This window comes from Ochotona curzoniae, unplaced genomic scaffold, assembly GCF_017591425.1.
Source record: "Ochotona curzoniae isolate NIBS_2020 unplaced genomic scaffold, NIBS_Ocur_1.0 contig_1014, whole genome shotgun sequence".
Lineage (NCBI taxonomy): Eukaryota > Metazoa > Chordata > Mammalia > Lagomorpha > Ochotonidae > Ochotona > Ochotona curzoniae.
Window position 1 is genome coordinate 37,202,451 of NW_024464920.1, and position 13,872 is coordinate 37,216,322.

At 52.8% G+C, this 13,872-nt stretch overlaps 2 protein-coding genes across 7 annotated transcripts; both read right to left on the reverse strand.

Annotated features, from left to right (window-relative positions):
- Positions 1-7: 7 nt before the first annotated feature.
- On the reverse strand, positions 8-3,225 carry MYL6 (myosin light chain 6). 3 transcript variants are annotated; one of them, XM_040983902.1, is made up of 7 exons: positions 3,162-3,222; positions 2,867-2,894; positions 1,912-2,055; positions 1,405-1,578; positions 1,238-1,315; positions 881-924; positions 8-181 (listed from the first exon to the last, which is right to left on the reverse strand). In XM_040983902.1, exons 1-6 carry the CDS (start codon positions 3,162-3,164, stop codon positions 896-898), a joined length of 456 nt encoding a protein of 151 aa, XP_040839836.1. In that variant the 5' UTR covers positions 3,165-3,222; the 3' UTR covers positions 8-181; positions 881-895. The 3 variants fall into 3 exon arrangements, with proteins under 3 accessions (XP_040839836.1, XP_040839830.1, XP_040839821.1); XM_040983896.1 differs by lacking the exon at positions 881-924; XM_040983887.1 differs by lacking the exons at positions 8-181; positions 881-924 and having other exon boundaries at positions 1,164-1,315; positions 3,162-3,225.
- A 488-nt stretch (positions 3,226-3,713) lies between these two features.
- On the reverse strand, positions 3,714-6,221 carry MYL6B (myosin light chain 6B). Of its 4 annotated transcripts, none has more exons than XM_040983855.1 (7): positions 6,036-6,110; positions 5,928-5,993; positions 5,153-5,180; positions 4,797-4,940; positions 4,385-4,558; positions 3,868-3,945; positions 3,716-3,751 (listed from the first exon to the last, which is right to left on the reverse strand). In XM_040983855.1, the coding sequence occupies exons 1-7, from the start codon at positions 6,108-6,110 to the stop codon at positions 3,723-3,725; spliced, it is 594 nt and encodes a 197-aa protein (XP_040839789.1). In that variant the 3' UTR covers positions 3,716-3,722. The 4 variants fall into 4 exon arrangements, with proteins under 4 accessions (XP_040839782.1, XP_040839789.1, XP_040839808.1 ...); XM_040983874.1 differs by having other exon boundaries at positions 5,928-5,966; positions 6,030-6,110; XM_040983848.1 differs by having other exon boundaries at positions 3,714-3,751; positions 5,928-6,221.
- Between the last annotated feature and the right edge of the window lie 7,651 nt (positions 6,222-13,872).

Genomic DNA, 13,872 nt, shown 5'->3' on the forward strand with positions numbered 1-13,872 from the left:
AACCAAGTTGGGGCCACAGAGAGCAAGTTTATTTAGTGCCTGCTGGCAGCAGGCATTACCCAGGAGGCGAGCTCAAGAGGTGCTATGAGCAGGGAGCCTGATAAGAGTCTCACACGGGGAAAGGCATGGGCTCTGGTGGCCCAGGGATGTCTTCAGCCATTCAGCACCATACGGACAAGCTCTGTGGACAGAAATAGCGGGGTGAGCCAGGGAGAGCGGCAGGGGAGGGGTGCGCCTAGGGCCAGGAGACTGGGAGACTGCCAAGGTAGCACTAGAATGATCTTGTCCATAGCGACCAACCTTGGGGGTGGTTTGCAGAGCCACCTCTAGTCCAACCAGGTCTCTGTCCCTAGCTCCCCTCCCCTCTGGCTGTTAGTCCCCCAGCCCACCCTGAGCAGCAAGAACACAGCAGATGCAGAGAAGTTGTCGGCTACCCCCACAGCTACTGTCAGCCACTGGCAGGAGGAAGGAACCGAGTTCTGGGTTAGGTACCTCCAAGCTGCCCAGCATGGGGAAGGGGAAGAGGACAATTAAGCTGTAGCAACAGCAGGATAGGCAGCTTGCCCCTCAGGTACCAATTACCCTTGCTCTAGGGTCAGAGGGTCACCCTAAAGCAAGACTGGCATTTGGCTGGTGAGAGTTCCCAGACGCCGGCACCCAGGGCCCTAAGCAAAACCTGCGAACCCACTCCAGGAGAGAAGGAAGGAGGTACCATCCCCCAGCTGCCTTCCTCCTCAAGGAGTCCCCCCTCCCTGGTCAGCTCCATGCAGAAGCATGCTGGAAGTCAGATGGTAGTAGGGGCAGGGGCCAAAGAGCACAGGCTGGGAACAGAGAGACACTGGGGTGAATCAACTAGAGGAGAGGCTGGGAGGAGCCGTACCCGCCCCACGGCCCGTCACCCCGACAGGATATGCCTCACAAACGCTGCAGGAAGGAAGAGACATTAATGGTGAAGACAAGACACAGACATGGGGTGACCCGGTCAGGCAGTGGGGGGAACACACATTCCATATATTTTATTTCCACTCTCCTCCCTCCCAACTCTCCACATCCTTTCCTGTCATACTCCCCTTGTCCCCCTACCCCCCAACTCCTGGGCTGGGCTGGGCCCTGCCCTTTGCCTTCGGGCTCCTTCTGGAGCCCAAGTCGAGGGATAAGCAAAGCCCCTGGTGTTATCCCTAGTCTGATGCCTCTCCCTGCCTTCCCCCTTTCGAGAGCCCCAGGTTCACTCTCTCACCTTCATAGTTGATACAACCATTGCTGTCCTCGTGCCCAGCCACCAGCATCTCTACTTCTTCCTCAGTCATCTTCTCACCTGCAAAGAGAAGGCATATCGTGAATTTGGAGAATAAGTGAGGTCTCAGTGTGGCAGCTCAATTCAAGGACAAGGGTACATAACCTTACCCAGCGTGACAAGGACATGGCGGATTTCGGCACCCATGACAGTGCCATTCCCTTCCTTGTCGAACACCCGGAGGCCCTCAACATAGTCCTCATAGGTTCCCTGGTCCTTGTTCTTGGCCACGGTCTGCAGCATGGGCAGGAAGTGCTCAAAGTCCAGCACCTTCACGTTCATCTCTGTCACAAAGGAAGCGTTAAAGTCACACATGAGCTCAGGAGGGACCTGTGGGGATCACGCTTGGGGCTTGCACTGTGGTGTAGTGGCTAAAGCTGACTCCTGCAGTGCTGGCATCCCATATGGGCACCAGTTCAAGTCCCACTTCCCACCCAGCTGCCTACTAATGGCCTGGGAAACGCGCTTAAGAAGGACACAAGTGTTTGGGGCCCTGTCACCACATGAGATCTTGAAGAAGCACTTGGTTTCAGCCTGGCCCAGCCCTGGCTATTGTGACCATATGGGAAGTAAACCACTGGATGGAAGGTCTGAAAAGTTGTTCTTGAAATGCTCACCATCACTCTTGGGGTTCCCCAGGACCTTGAGCACCTCGGCGTTGGTGGGGTTCTGGCCCAGGGCCCGCATCACATCCCCACACTGGCTGTACAGGATCTTGCCATCCCCTGTCCGGTCAAACAACTGGAAGGCCTCCTTGAACTCTGGAGATTCAGACCAAAGTCAACACCGGGGCTGCAGAGGTTAACCTGCCCTACCTCAACATGATCACGCTGCAGAAACCAGATAGCCACACAGCAAGTCCACTAGGATAGGACGGATCCATGTCTACCTCCCAACTCAACTGTCACACATAAAAATTCAACCATCTATCCCCCCTCGACGGCCTGCAGACATCCAAGTACACACACACCCTGGGCCAGGGCAGCAGGCCAAACATCACTCGGGGCAGGAATCTGCCACCGCCCAGTCTGGGTCTTGTCCTTATAAGGAAGTGGGAACAGCAGCCTAGGACTAGGGTCATTCCAACCTGCCACTTCCATCCTACAGAGCCCCTTCAGGGAAGGTAAAGCTACAGTCCTCCCCCTCCCGTGTCCCCCCATCGCCGGGAAGGAATTGGGTCACAGCCCTTTCCAGTGTCCACAGTTCAAGCTGGGGTGGGGACAGGGAGGGACAGTTATCACAGGAGAAGAAGCAGACGTGATTTAGGGACAAAGAGGCAGGCAGCTTGGTACAACGCCCCCCAAACGGCACACACAGCAACAGGCAATAGGTGACCAAGTGGTTTCACGTACCCACACCTGAAACTCACCCAGTGCCTGGGGCTCAGATCTAGAGTAGAAGGGGAGGGAGGAAGAAAGTGAGAAGAAAACAGAGAACCCAGAAGAAGGGAGGAGGGAATCCAGGGGTCCTCTTCCGGGGGAAGAAGGGTATGGCGAGATCACAGATTGGGGGTAGCTGGAGGGGCGTCCCTTTCACTGGAGGTGAGCTCAGACGGTCAGGGAAACGACCTACCTGCAGTCTGGTCCTCGGTGAAGTCGCACTGCTCGAAGAAGAGGTAGCGGTCAGCACCTGAACTCCCGTCCCCACCTCCACCCTCCCCCTCAAAAGCTTCCATCCCAAGTCCGTAAACTCTTGCTACAGGATGGGGCTCCGCTTTCCACAGCACAGGACCCCAGATTTCCCAACCCCCTTCCGACCTCCTAGGCTCTCAGGTCCCGTTCGCTCTCCACCCTGCCTTCTCCTGGTCCTCTACCCCTGGCTGCCCGCCTCGCCCCAAACCCCACTCTTCCCTGGCCCCGGGCCCCACCATCTTGACCGCTCGGCTCTGCGGGTTCCCTTCCTGCAGTAATGGCTCCTGCTCCAGGCCCAACCCTTGTCTTAGAACGCCCCGATGACGTCACCCCGGCCGAGCAGCCAATGGGCGCCCTGGCCTGGGCTCTGGCAGCTGGATTACTTCATTAGTAATGAGGCGGGCGGGGCCCCGCGGCGCGCGCTCCCGGCAGCCCCACCGCGGCTCCCAGCACACTTCAGGGCGCAGGGGGTCCGCTTCTGTCAACCCCCGGGATACTCGAGGATGTGGCGTGTGGGAAGAGGGGGAAGGCCCCGCTGCCCTCCACCCCTGGAAGTAAACGAGAGTCTGAGGCCGAGGGAGGAACCGAGACTTTATTTGGAAACAATAGGCGGCCTCCTAGTGGCAGGAACAGGCTTCCTCTTGCCGCGGTGCGTGGGTAGGGAGGGCATCATTGTCTGGCCTCCACTGGATTTGTGCCTGTGGTGAGGGCAATGAAAGTTGCAAAGCCTCGCTACCGGCCGGGAAGAAAGGTGGCTGAGGCGTGGGGCAGGGGTCGCACGGCCCTACCTGTTGAGCTCAGACACTAAGGATGTGCTTCAGGAAGGCTGTGGAGAGAGGATGCAGGAGGGGCTTCAGACTCGGGCCCGTGGTCACTGCAGGACTCTAGGTAACAGGCTGTGCCCATTCGCCCCCCGAGGTGCGCTTGGGCCTGGCCCCTCACCCTCATAGTTGATGCAGCCATTGCTGTCCTCATGGCCTGCCAGAACTGTCTCCACCTCCTCCTCAGTCATCTTCTCTCCTGAATCCCAGATACAGCGTTGGGGCCCTTGCCCCGGTTCCCTCACCACCCCTAGCCACTCTCTTGTTGTTGTTTTATTTTTCCCAAGCCATGATCTTTTGGATGACACCTCCCCCTGGATAGGCTGTACCTGGAGCCACTCCCCACGAGGAAACCCTTCCAGCCTGTGATGAGGTGAGGCCTCCTGCTTTCCATCACACCTGCTTAACTAAGTGCTTTGCTACCCGGAAAGCTTTGCCACACCAGGAAACGGAATCCCAGAAGGACTAATCAGGAAGGCCTACTGCCCCCACCCTGGCTCCTTTTCTCTGCTCTTCCCATTCTGTCCCCAGGGCCCTGCCCTTCTCAGTGTCCTGCCCCTGACCCGCAGGGTGGTATTTTTTTCCCTGGCTCTATCCTCTCCCGCTTCCTCCCCACCAAATTCTGGCCCTTGCCTCACCCAGGGTGGTGAGGACGTGTCTCAGCTCAGCCCCCATGACCTTGCCGTTGCCCTCCTTGTCAAACACCCGGAGCCCCTCCAGGTAGTCCTCATAAGTTCCTTGGTCCCGATTCTTGGCCACTGCCTGCAGCATGGGCAGGAAAGTCTCGAAGTCCACACGCCTGGACTTCAGCTCTAGGGAAGTTGGAGAGAGGTGAGGCGACAGGTCAGCGTGGTGGTGTCCCTGGGGCCCAGCTTCCCCAGCCCTACCACAGCTTGCCCACCCTGTGCAGTGTGCAGTGTGAAGTGTTGCCAGGACATTGGGCAATTTTTTAAATCCCGAGCCCCACTCCCCAGCATTCATTGGTTGGTTTCCCTACTGATATTTCACTCTCCCAACTGAAAACCTGTGTTGTTTCAGGGATCCCCTCACCATCACTCTTGGGGTTCCCCAGGACCTTGAGCACCTCAGCGTTGGTAGGGTTCTGGCCCAGGGCCCGCATCACATCCCCACACTGGCTGTACAGGATCTTGCCATCACCTACACGGTCAAACAGCTCAAAGGCCTCCTTGAACTCTGAGAGATAGAAATGGGGTCACTACAGACCAGGGGGTAAGGTGTGGGGGGTTCCCATCATTCCCATACAGGGGCAGGCTAGGAAATTCAGTGCTGGAATTGGGAAGCAGGAGAAGTGGGAGGTTTCAAGGTCAGGGTCTGAGTGAGGGGATTAGAAAGGGGATCTGACCAGGAGCTCGGGTTGGACAGTTAGAGAACCAACATCCCCTCACCCTCCAGCTGGTCCTTGTTAAACTCGATCTGTGGAGAAAAAGCAGGTGAGGAGAGATGACAAGGCTTAGTCCATCTCTCTGGACCCTCCCCACCATCACCAACTGGCAACCACTTCTAGCGGGGGGGAGGCAGGGAGCTCAAAGGGCCCAGGCTGGCAGCCCAGCTACCTCTGTCCCATTCCCAGCTTTGGGCCTTGGGAGAATCCCAAGTGCAGGAATTACAAGGGGGAGGGTTTCCTGGGAACAGGGTTAATCCCATGCCACCTGTTCCTCTCCCTCCACTGCCCTGAGCCCTGCATCTCTCACATAACTGGGGGCTGAACAAAGGCTAAATTTACCCCTGGCCCCCAGCTGTGATTGTCTAACAAGCCTGTCCTCTTTGGCCTCCCCTCCTGGGGTGCAGAGCAGCCGCCTTCTTAGCTCAGCAGGCCAGGGGCTAGGGACTAGGGGCCAGGAGCAGCTTTCTCCCTTCACCTTGAACCTGCTGTGTTCAGAACCCAGGTGTGTCATCCCTGCTTCAGCAACAGTATGTGTATATTACACACACACACGCACGCACACACGCACACACATGCTTAGGTTTCAGGAGACAACAGCAGACAGCAGCAGAAGGATGAGCCGTAGTACTTCCCAACAGGGCACACAGGGAAAACTCCCCCAATTTCATCCCAGCACTCATTACATCCCTCTAGACACCCCTACGTCTCCATCCCCAAGGGGTGTATCATCCCACCATGGAACCACCAAATTCTATCTTCATTTTCCAGGGACTCACCACCACTTTGGAGAGATCCACTGGGGGCTCCCGGACTTTCTCAGGGGCTGAGGGCGCAGCAGCAGGCTCAGCCTTGGCCTTGGCTGGCAGAGCTGCTGCTGCTGTTGCTGCTGGCTTGGGAGCCGGTTTGGGGGCAGCAGGCGCTGCAGGTTTCTTCACAGGAACATCTTTCTTGGGAGGCATGATGTCGGACAGCCAGAGGACAGTGTGCAGATGGAGGCACCCATCTCTGTTTAAATAGCCAGGGAATCTGGGATGTCAAGGGGCGGGGGCGGGGGCATAGAGCCAGTTGGCGGGGGCAGGGATGAGGTGGAGGAGAGATCTGCCCGCCCCCGCTCCCCTGGCCTCCGATGGTGGTTCAGGACACCAGCCCCAAGGTTTTCTTCCTTGGATGACCCTGACCCAGGCGCCTGTGGAAACAATGTTGGCTGTGGGAGTGGGGAGAGGAAGGACTGCCCAGTTAACATCTCAGGGGAGGATGGGACATTGAGACAGGAGTAAAGATTGGAGGGGCAGGGGAGCCTAGGATGAGCTGAGGTAAGTTAAGGTAGGCTCTGGGTGGAAGATGTAAATATCAGGCAATCTCCTTCTCCCCCATCCACCCGCCCCCATCCTCTCCTCTGGTCCTGTGCTAGCCACGGCGATAGTTGACTGCACATTCCCATAGTCCCTAATATGTGTGGCCTCTGGGTCCCCAGAATTGGGCATCATTTTTCAGAGAACAGTAACAAAACAGGGAGGTGGACAGGCCCACTGCTTTAGGGATAGGGGTCCAAGATTGGCTTTACATCCATCACCCATTCTTCTGTGGAAGAGACCTCTTTTTTTTTTTTTTTTTTTCTTGCCACAAACCGGTGAACATTCAAACCAGACAAAAGGCAAGGCACTGGCTGACTCACTGGGACTTCCCTGGTACCTGGTCGGGGAAGGGCCTCTGTTATGGGAGACAAAGGGTACAATTCTCTAAATCTAAAAGGATGTAAGAGCGCCTATGGATGCCCCCAAGTTGCTCACCCCCATAATCCAAGAATAATAAAAACCCTGGCTCAGGATTGTCAGGTTACAGATCTCACTGGAGGCGCTGGGGAAGGGTTGTGGGGACCTGGGGGTGTTTGAGAAGGGGAGGGGTTGCTGGATACTTTTGTTCTTGGGGGACATAGAGCAAGATTTTAGTAGGCTTCTTAAAAGAAGACAATAATTCTATTGAGGCCCAGGGTATCAGAGATGCAAAAGCGCAACTGAATCTCATTACAGCAAACTGCCCTATTTTGGGGGAGGAAAATAAGGAATCCTTTCTCCTGAGAACAAAACAGCCATCGCACACATACACCCATACCCCTAACCCTTAAAGGAAAAAGGCCTCCCCAGTCTCCCCGCAAAAAACTCACCCTGCAGGGTCCGGGTAAGCGACGGGGGCGGGGCTGCACACCCCCCAGCGCTGAAGGGTTAATTGGGGGGGGGAGGGTTGCGCGGAGCACGCTGGGAATTGTAGTCCCAGGCGCCGGCGCGCGCAGGCTCCTGGGTAAACGGCGCGCGCGCCGGCTGCGGGCGGTTGGTGACTCTGGCGCTGTGTGTCCCGGAACTGAATGAGGCGGCGCTGGGCAGTCCCCACCCCTCGCCCGACGCCACCCAGTCCCGGTGAGTGGCCGTTGGGATCTGGACGCTGCGTGTGCTGCTTGGAGGACCCGGAACGCGGGTCGGAGGGGTGGGAGGAAGGCCGCAGGTCCTGTGGGCCACGCCGAGTGCCATGGAGGCCGCCGACTCTTGGCAGTGTGCTCGGAATCAGGCCGAGGAGTTGCCGGGCGCCTTGGTGTGTGTTTTGAAATGAGCTGGTCACTGACGTCCATATTGCCATGGACGGTGAAACCAGGTCACCTGGGGAGGCCTCCCGAAGCCGGCAGCACTTGGAGCTGCAGAGAGGGCTCCGTGGATCCTAGGAGACGCACAGACACGCAGCCGTGGGTGCCGGGGCCGGCCAGCGTCCGCGTTGGGAGGGCTGGTGTGAGTGGACCCTTTCGGGCAGTGAGGGATGTAAGTGTCCCGGGGAAGCTCGAAAGAGATGGAAAGAGCTGCAGGGTGACCGGGTTGGTGGTTCCATGCAGCGATCCCGCAACCCTAAGTTCTCCTGCATCACAAAGGCATAAATAAATGTCTTTTTTTTTTTTTTTAATGCGGTGGCTCCTGCAGGCGGGAGTGCTGCAGTGTTATCAGTGTTCTTTCATCTTCCCAATATGTGAAGTATAGGATGTCTCCCTCATTAGAAAGTTTCTTTGTTTTTTACAAAAATATTTCTATCAGAAAGGCAGGTATACAGAGAGGAGGACAGGCAGAGAGGAAGATCTTCCTTCAGATGATTCACTCCCCAAGTGGCCGCAATGGCTGGAGCTGAGCCCATCTGAAGCCAGGAGCCAGGAGCCTCTCTTGAGTCTCCAACAAAGGTTTAGGGTCTCAAGGCTTTGGGCCGTCTTTGCTTGCCCAGGCCACAAGCAGGGAGCTGGATGGGAAGTGGGGCCAGCAGGATTAGAACCGGCACCCACATGGGATCCCAGCGCATGCAAGGTGAGAACTTCAGCCGTTAAGCTACCGTGCCAGGCCCTTTTTTTAAAAAATTTATTTTTATTGCAGAGGCAGATCTACAGAGAGGAGGCGAGACAGAGAGGAAGATCTTCCATCAGATGGTTGACTCTCCAACCAGCTGCAATGGGTGGAGCTGAGCCAGTTTGAAGCTAGGAGCCAGGAACTTCCTCCAGGTCTCTCACGTAGGTGTAGGGTCCCAAGGCTTTGGGCTGTCCTCTACTGCTTTCCCAGGCAACAGGCAGGGAGCTGGATGGGAAGCAGGGCCACTGGAATTAAACCAGTGTCCATATGGAATCCTGGTGTGTTCAAGGCGAGGACTTTAGCCACTAAGATATGGCGTGAGGCTTGGTTTTGTTTTTAATTTGAGAGAGACCAGGTTCCTATCTATGCGTTTACACCCCAGAATGTTCCCAACAGCCAGAGCTGGGTCAGAGCTGAAGCCAGGAACTTGGAACTTAATCCAGGCCTCATGTGGGAAACAAAAGCCCAAATAATAGAGCCGGCATGGCTGCCTCCCAGGGTCCAGGACTATCGGGAAGCTGTAGGTCAGACAGGGAATGTCTGTCCCCTGACTCTCAGATGCTCGTGGGCAGGCCAGGATCACAGTTGGGAGGTAGAAGCTTGGTCGCCTAAGTGGGTAAGATTGTCTCCCTGGGTCTAACCAGAAGCTAGAGTCATGGTCTGGCTCAATGGATAAATCCTCATGGGCAAGCACCATGATCCCAGATGGGGCCTGCTCATGTCCTGACTGCTCTACTTCCCATCCAGCTCCCTGCTTGTGGCCTGGGAAAGCAGTCAAGGACGGCCCAAAGCCTTGGGTCCCTGCACCCGTGTGGGGGTCTGGAGTTGGTTCCTGGCTCCTGGCTTCGGATCGGTGCTGCACAGGCCATTTTGGTCTCTTGGGGAGTGATCTTCAGACGGAAGATCTTCCTCTCTGTCTCTCTTCCTCTGTGTATATCTGACTTTGCAATAAAAATAAATCTTTAAAAAAAAAGCACAGATTCTAATGTGGTTCACAAGCATCCTAGAAATAAAACCAGAATACTTTTGTTTGAAGTTGACATTGGAGAGTTTTTTGCAGTGGCTACAGGTGTAAATTCTCCATGCAGCAGCATCAGGCAATGTCGTGGGCAGATAGTTGAAGGCATTTATAGATTGATTAAAATAGTTTGATGGGATTATGCTTTTGAGCTCCAGTTGCTTCAGAAATAGGCTGGCAGTGTGCTTCAGGAAAAGACACGGTGTTCCATAGCCTAACAACACTTGTAAAATTTAGAGCTAGTGCTATTGCGTTTATTTCTTTTTCTTTTTTTTTTCTTTTATTATTTTTTGTTCCAGTGCTATTGCATTTAATTTTACTCAAATAAGAATGAACAATCACATTTGGAGGCTAAATCATAATTTAGTATTGTATAAAGCCATCTTGATTTTGTAAATATTGGTTCCATGCTTTGTCTTTCAAATCTCTGGTCCACTGATCAACAAAATTTACTTCTACAAAGTGGAGAGTTGGCCAGGACAGAATGCATGTGGCCCTCTGATATGGGATGCAGCTTACCCTCTGTACATGTCTTTTATAACAAACTGAGCTAAGTATATCATGTGTGCATGACCTGTGACAAATGGCTGTCTCACTCTTCCCCCACCTTACATGTGATTCCTATGTTGAAATCCGTAGGAATAGCACATCTGGGGGGGCGGAGTAGGGGATATTTAAAACCCAGTTGGGTAGTCACTGGGATCACATAGCACTGTGGCTGTTTAGTTGCCCCAATAAGCTAGGTTCATCCTGGGTAGCTTAACAATCTCTTTCAGCCTTAGCTAGTGTGGTAAAATGGATGATAGCATAGCTATAGAGAACACAGTTTCCTAAATAAATCTTTTTTTAAAAGATTTATTTTATTTTTATTGGAAAGGCGGATATACAGAGAGGAGAGACAGAGAGGAAGATCTTCTCTTCGATGATTCACTCCCCAGGCGGCTGCAACGGCTGGAGCTGAGCCAATCCGAAGCCACTGTGCCATCACGCCAGGCCCAATAAATCTTTTTTAAAGATTAATTTTATTTCTATTGCAAAGTCAGATATACAGAGAGGGTAAGAGACAGAGAGGAAGATCTTCTGTCTGATGGTTCACTCCCGAAATGACTGAAATGGCCCGTGCTGTGCTGATCTGAAGCCAGGAGCCAGGAAACTTCCTCCAGGTCGCCTACATGGGTGCAGGGTCCCAAAGAGACCCAAGGCTTTGGGCCGTCCTGAACTTTCCCAGGCTACAAGCAGGGAGCTGGATGGGAAATGGAACTTCCAGGGTTAGAACCAGCGACCATATAGGATCCTGGTACGTTCAAAGTGAGGACTTTAGTCATTAGGCCACCACACCGGGACCCTGGCTTTTTTTTTTTTTTAATTAATTAATTTTTGTTGGAAAGTCAGTTATGGAGAGGAGACACAGAGAGATATTCCATCCTCTGAATCACTCCCCAAGCGGCCACAATGGACAGAGATGTGTCAATTTGAAGCCAGGAACCTGGAGTCTCTTCTGGGTCTCCCATGCAGGTGCAGAGTCCCAAAGCTTTGGGCCATCCTCGACTGCTTTCCCAGGCCACAGGCAGGGAGCTGGATTTGAAGCGGGGCCGCCGGGATTAGAACCGGCGCCCATATGGGATCCCGATGTGTGCACGGTGAGGACTTTAGCCTCTAGGCCACTGTGCCGGGCCTTCCTCTGGTATTTTTATCATAAAGTGGTACTCTTGGTGACATTACAAAGAGTGATAATAACAAGGAAGTTTTGTGTTGTAAAGATACATTGTAAAATCTGGCCCCAGACATGTTTTTTTTTTTTTTAATTTATTTATTTGTATTGCAAAGGCAGAGATGGGGAGAGACAGAGAGGAAGATCTTCCCTCCAATGATTCACTCCTGAAGTTACTGAAACAGCTGATGCTACGCCAATCTGAATCCAGGAGCCAGGAACCAACTCCAGGTCTCCCACACAGGTGCAGGGAACCAAGGCTTTGTGCGATCCTTGAATGCTTTCCCAGGCCACAAGCAGGGAGCTGGATGGGAAGAGGAGCTTCTGGGATTAGAAGCGGCACCCACATGGGATCCTGGCGTGTTCAAGCAAAGGACTTAGCCACTAGGCCATCGCCTCTGGCACCAGACATGTTTAAAAAGTCATTTAATTGGGACTGGTGCAGTATCCAATGGTTATGGACATGGAGCTGAGACTCAGCCCTGGGTCCTCTGAAACATGACAGGGACATCCTACGAGGTGTCTTAACCCTGACACCAAATGCCTATCCCCACCTCCAGTCATTTTTTCTTTCTAGAGCAAACCTGTGGAATGCTAGTTTCCCAGGCATAACCTTTACTTGCAGTGCCACAATGTTGGCCCCACTCCATCATTTAAACATTTGTATTCGTTACAAGATTTAAACAGAAAAATAGTGGCCGGCTCTGCATGTAGCCTAGTGAGTAAAGCTACTCTCATACGGGCAATGACTGGAGTCCCAGGTGCTCCAGTTTTGATCAGCTCTCTCTAATACACCTGGGAAAACAGCAGAGGACGCTCCAAGTACTTGAACCCTGCACACATATGTGAGACCTAAAAGAAGCTCCTGGCTTGGGACTGACTGGCCCAGCTCAAGGCACTGTGACCATTTGGGTCGGTTGATGGAAGATTCCTGTCTCTGTAAATCTGCCTTTGAAATGAATAAGTAAACCTTAAAACACACACAGAGAACAATAAGCTTGATTTTTTTTCATGATTTATTTTTATTGGAAAGGCAGATACAGAGAGAAGAAGAGACAGAAAAATCTTCTATCTCCTGGTTCATTCCCCAAGTGGCCACAGAGGTGGAGCTGAGCCAGTCCAAACCCAGGAGCTTCTTCCGGGTCTCCCATGCAGGTGCAGGGTCCCAAGGCTTTGGGCCGTCCTCGACTGCTTTCCCAGGCAACAAGCAGGGAGCTGGATGGGAAGTGGAGCTGCCGGGATACAAACCAGCATCCATATGGGATCCTGGCGCATGCAAGGTGAAAATTTAGCTTTTAAGCTTTTTGTGCTGTCCCCGGGAAAATAAGTTTTAAAGAAAGTAGTGCTAGTTTTACTTTTGCAGTGTTCTAAAACTGGTTCACTGACTTGACTGTTCTCCGGTTTCTTGAGAACTTTATAAACTGACTTCCACACTGTGCTATACCCCCTCTGCTTGCCAAGATTCTGGCTCAAGGTCTGGATTACGGCCTAAGAACCTTTCTGAAATATTTACAGCCTTCTGGCAAGTACAGAGAATAAACTGCCAAACAAACAGGTAACCACAGCTTTATTCTTAACTATTTTTAAAGATTTATTTTATTTTTTGGAAAAATAAATGTATAGAGAAAAGGAGATCTTCTGTCCACTGGTTCACTCCACAAGAAGCCTCAATGGTCGGATAGGTGGTAATACAAAACCATGAGCCAGGAACTTGTGGGTCTCTCATGTGGGTGCAGTGTCCCAAGTCTTTTGGCCATCCTCCACTGCTTTCCCAGGCCACAAGAAATTGGATGGGAAGTAGAGCATCTGGGACATGAACCGATGCCCACCTGGGATGTTGAGCCTTGACTGGCACCATCTCCCTACGTTCCCCCTACTCCCACTTTTTTTTTTTTTTTTTTTTTTTTTGTAAACAAGTTAATGGTTCTTGGGATGGAGGGTTGACAGGGTAGTGAGGTGAAGATCATTGGATTTGAGGAGTATGTTCTTAAGGAGTTGAAAGTAACAAAAATCTCTCTGGGACAAGAACTGGAAACTCAAATGGCATATGAGCACCACAGAGTAGATTAGCTTGCTACACTACTGTACTGGCCCATCCCCTTTACATTTTGTTAACCAGAGGTAGGCCTGAGTTCTGCCAAGTTGCAGTAAAAACTGCAAAAGTGAGTGTGTAGCAGAGGATGGTGTTTAACTGCCTGATTGCCTAGGACTGTCTGTTGCCTCTGGGAACACCCTGAGGGTGTGTATGGAGGAAAGAGGGGAGATGGCCTTTGGGAGAGAAACCACACCCAGTTAACTACAGCACATGGTTTGGTCCAATAAAGCCGCATTCCAAGAGGGTATTATGGCACATATCAGTGACATGGTGCCTGTGTGCAGCCAGGACTGCCTGTGTGTGTGTTGCAAGGCATTGGGGGTGGGGAGGTGGGTGTTGGTGGCAAAGGTCAGCTGTTCTAATAACCAATAACAGAAACATGTTTCATTTATGTGAACACTGACCCTTAATTTGTTTTATCTTTGTATTGGTAAGCGCAACAATGTCTGACAGTGCTTTACTTTACATATAGGTGATTATCAATCTGCTGGTTCACTCCCCAAGTGCCAGCAATTACTGGAGC

Bases quoted from the DNA above. Each gene is read 5' to 3' on its own strand.
- MYL6 (XM_040983887.1), bottom strand. The intron at 1,579-1,911 runs GTGAGCATTTCA...CCTTTGTGACAG, and splicing joins GGGGAACCCCAAGAGTGATG to AGATGAACGTGAAGGTGCTG. The intron at 1,316-1,404 runs GTAAGGTTATGT...TTCTCTTTGCAG, and splicing joins CCATGTCCTTGTCACGCTGG to GTGAGAAGATGACTGAGGAA.
- MYL6B (XM_040983848.1), bottom strand. From the start codon at position 6,110: ATGCCTCCCAAGAAAGATGTTCCTGTGAAGAAACCTGCAGCGCCTGCT. The intron at 4,941-5,152 runs GTGAGGGGATGT...TCTATCTCTCAG, and splicing joins TAACAAGGACCAGCTGGAGG to AGTTCAAGGAGGCCTTTGAG. The intron at 3,752-3,867 runs GTGAGGGGCCAG...CTCTCTCCACAG, and splicing joins TGGCTGCATCAACTATGAGG to CCTTCCTGAAGCACATCCTT.